General features: G+C 39.4%; 2 protein-coding genes across 2 annotated transcripts; both read left to right on the top strand.

Annotated features, from left to right (window-relative positions):
* Positions 1-647: 647 nt before the first annotated feature.
* Positions 648-2,117, top strand: LOC109591017 (uncharacterized; the record flags this gene model as incomplete). Its single annotated transcript, XM_020006835.1, has 2 exons — positions 648-742; positions 960-2,117. Coding segments are annotated over 2 exons (1,180 nt in total), but the record flags the coding sequence as incomplete, so codon positions are not given.
* Positions 2,118-2,183: 66 nt separating this feature from the next.
* On the top strand, positions 2,184-3,219 carry LOC109591016 (uncharacterized; the record flags this gene model as incomplete). The annotated part of the gene is made up of 2 exons (XM_020006834.1): positions 2,184-2,392; positions 2,573-3,219. Coding segments are annotated over exons 1-2 (783 nt in total), but the record flags the coding sequence as incomplete, so codon positions are not given.
* Between the last annotated feature and the right edge of the window lie 5 nt (positions 3,220-3,224).

Raw genomic sequence — 3,224 nt, 5'->3', positions numbered from 1 at the left:
ATCTATTCAACCCTATAATGTTTATATTTTTAAAAATTTAGAATAATATTTTTGTATTTACTTCTTCCAGATCGTTGAATGTTACAACTGCTACCAGTACTAGGATCTGAATGAGGACCATGTTGGGGTCTTTTGCTGGAACCACTTATACTTGATGATGGTGGCTGATATATGGTAGTGGGCAGGGCTGTCTGGTTCCAGTGGTGGCGGTTCTTGGGCTGGTTTTCTGTGTAGTAGTGAGGGCTATTCCCTTGCCACTATCACTTATTACCTGCCTTACAGCATCATTGACCGTGTTTCTTAGGCTGTTGGCAGATTTTTCAGAATATACAATATAATATTGATAATAATGTAAAACTTTTATTACTTCAAGTCAATTATACCATTTCTCTTCTTGCCATGCTTTCTACCTGTGCTTGTAGGTTAACTCTCTCGCCTTTACTAATTTTAATGTTTTTATAATGCGTTTTGCTAGTGATTTAGCCATGATAAGAACAGTGCCAGTGCGGGAGCCATTTTGTTATTTTCAAATTTCATTCAATCTGGCCGCCATATTGTGCCCAGGGCACCTCCTTTTATACTGTGATCGACGGAAGCGATTTCATGACGTTGCGTGAATGGTTTTATAGTGCACCTTCTTGTTTAAGACTTAAACTTAATAGTCATATAAGATGGGAGAGATATAAACATACTCCTAGAGCCATTCCTTCTAATGCTGTGGTAGGAGGAAGGACAGAAAACGGTCAGTGTGGGGAAGACTATTTGACTTATTTTTATCAATTCTATTCTTGAATCTTGGGCCATGGTTTAATCATAGTGAGTGAATTTTATTATGTAGAACAAAAATAAAAGGACAGAATGATCCATAAAATGATATGGTCAAAACTTTTGGAGCCATGAATTATTGGGATTGACTGACTCATTTTTATAGTTATTTTTGTGTATAATCTATACTGTAGGTGTCAATTTATACATTGGTCGGGATTTATATAAAAGTGAAGTGTGTTCCATTCCAGCAACTATAACTGATTCCCAATACGCAGTGTTCACTAGTGATTCAGCGGCTGTTCAGATTCTTGTATGTGACGATCCCTCTGTTTTATTTTGGGCTGATAAGGATGACGACAGAATACAAAAGTTTGGTATCAGCTCAATGGGTGAGATCCATTATGAGCCTTCTGATCGTAGACAAGACTACCTCATAGGCCGAACTGTACCAAACCAGGACACATATTTCAACTGGTCAAGGAATAAAGTTAAACTGCCACGTGACGTATGCCTACTGGGCAATGTCGAATTCTCGTCATCACAGCTTGGTGTTCCAAACAAAATTGAAACCTACTACAGTAGTATGACTAATAGTTATCAAGTTTTGTGTGCGTACAGAGTACCTACTCCAATTTATAGCTTTACAAGGACATGGAAATGGGTACCAGCGTCAAATGGTCTGTTACCACCAGGTGCTATACCAGGAGGAAGAGATGAATCCAGTGAAGTCATTTACATTGCTAGAGCATTTCATGAGAACGAAGTACCAGCTGGGTATGTCTCACCATCACAGAAATGCTGTATTTATCCATGGGGTTGTACAACTCACCAAACATTAAATTACGAAGTTCTTGTTGTAGAAGATCAGAATAGCTTAAAATGGGAGAGAGCATCTGATGGTGACTTGCCAGTTGGAGCTGTTACTAGTAATGAAGAAGGTGAACAGGAAACTGGTGTGGGCCGTACATTAACTGATACTGATCTCAGTGTGGGTATTACCTTTGATGGAATTTCAATCAACATACCACAGAGAGCTTGTAGAGACATGCAATTGTTAGGAAAGATACCAATCTATCATCGCTGCTTGTACATTCCGTATAAGAATAAAGAGTTCATTTATCGTGAGTATGAGGCATTGAGGTCATTATTCTCTGCCAATTCATTGCAGCAATTGTGCAGCTATGTTATACTGGAATCAGTTCATGCTGTACCTGATTGTATTAATAGTCTTCCACTTCCTAAGAAAATCAAAGATGACCTACTTGCTTTAATATAACAATAATTTATTGTCAATTAATTATCAATTTTTCTATTTCATGCACGTTAGATTCAAACTGCATGCAAGACAAGAGATCTTCCTTCTGTTTGCATGCAATGAAGTGATAAGACTAAGGATGATTAAGGACTGATGAGGGGGCCGGCCGGGCCCTGCCCGTGTCCTGGCCCGGAGTAGTTGCTCGTTGCCCTTGGCCTGCACTCATTCTGATCATGGCTATGATGGCATCACCGGCAGTCCTTCAGCCCTTAGAAACTAAACTTAATAGTCATATAAGATGGGAGAAGTATAAATATACTCCCAGAGCCATTCCTTCTAATGCTGTAGTCGGAGGAAGGACTGAAAAAGGTAAATGCGGGGGAGTCTATGGGTAATCTGGTATAGCATAGTGAGTGCATGGATTATAGGTAGAATAAAAACTAATAGGACTGAATAATCCATGAATGATTTAATCAAAATTTTTTGAAGTCGTGAATTGACTCATTTTATTGCTATTTTTGTGTACATTACACCGGTACATTATTATAGGTGTTGATATATACATTGGTCGGGATTTATGGAAAGGGGAAGTGTGTTCCATTCCAGCAACTGAAACCTATTCCCGGTACGCATTGTTCACTGGTGATTCAGCGGCTGTTGAGATTCTTGTATGTGACGATCACTCTATTTTATTTTGGGCTGATAAAGGTGACGACAGAATACGAAAGTTTGGAATCAGCACAATGGGGGTGGTTCATGATGAGCCTTTTGTCTGTAGACAAGGCTACCTCATAGGTCGAACTGTACCAAATAAAAAAACACTTTTCAACTGGCCGAAGCGTAAATTACCACGTGACGTATGCCTACTAGGCCATGTTGAATTCTCATCACAGGCTTCACAGCTCAGTGTTCAAAACAGACTTGACAAGTACTACAGTAGTACGACAGATAATTATCAAGTTTTGTGTGCGTACAGAGTACCTACTCCAGTGTATAGCTTTACAAAGACATGGAAATGGGTACCAGCGTCAAATGGATATTTACCACCGGGTGCTGTAGCAGGAGGAAAAGATGAATTCGGTGAAGTCATTTACATTGCTAGAGCATTTCATGAGTATGAAGTACCAGCTGGGTATGTCTCACCATCACAGAAATGCTGTATTTATCCATGGGGTTGCACAACTCACCAATCGTCAAATTA

The sequence above is a fragment of the Amphimedon queenslandica genome, unplaced genomic scaffold, assembly GCF_000090795.2.
Source record: "Amphimedon queenslandica unplaced genomic scaffold, v1.1 AMPQUscaffold_9127_Cont18927, whole genome shotgun sequence".
NCBI classification, from domain to species: domain Eukaryota; kingdom Metazoa; phylum Porifera; class Demospongiae; order Haplosclerida; family Niphatidae; genus Amphimedon; species Amphimedon queenslandica.
This window is presented reverse-complemented; position numbering and strand designations above follow the sequence as displayed.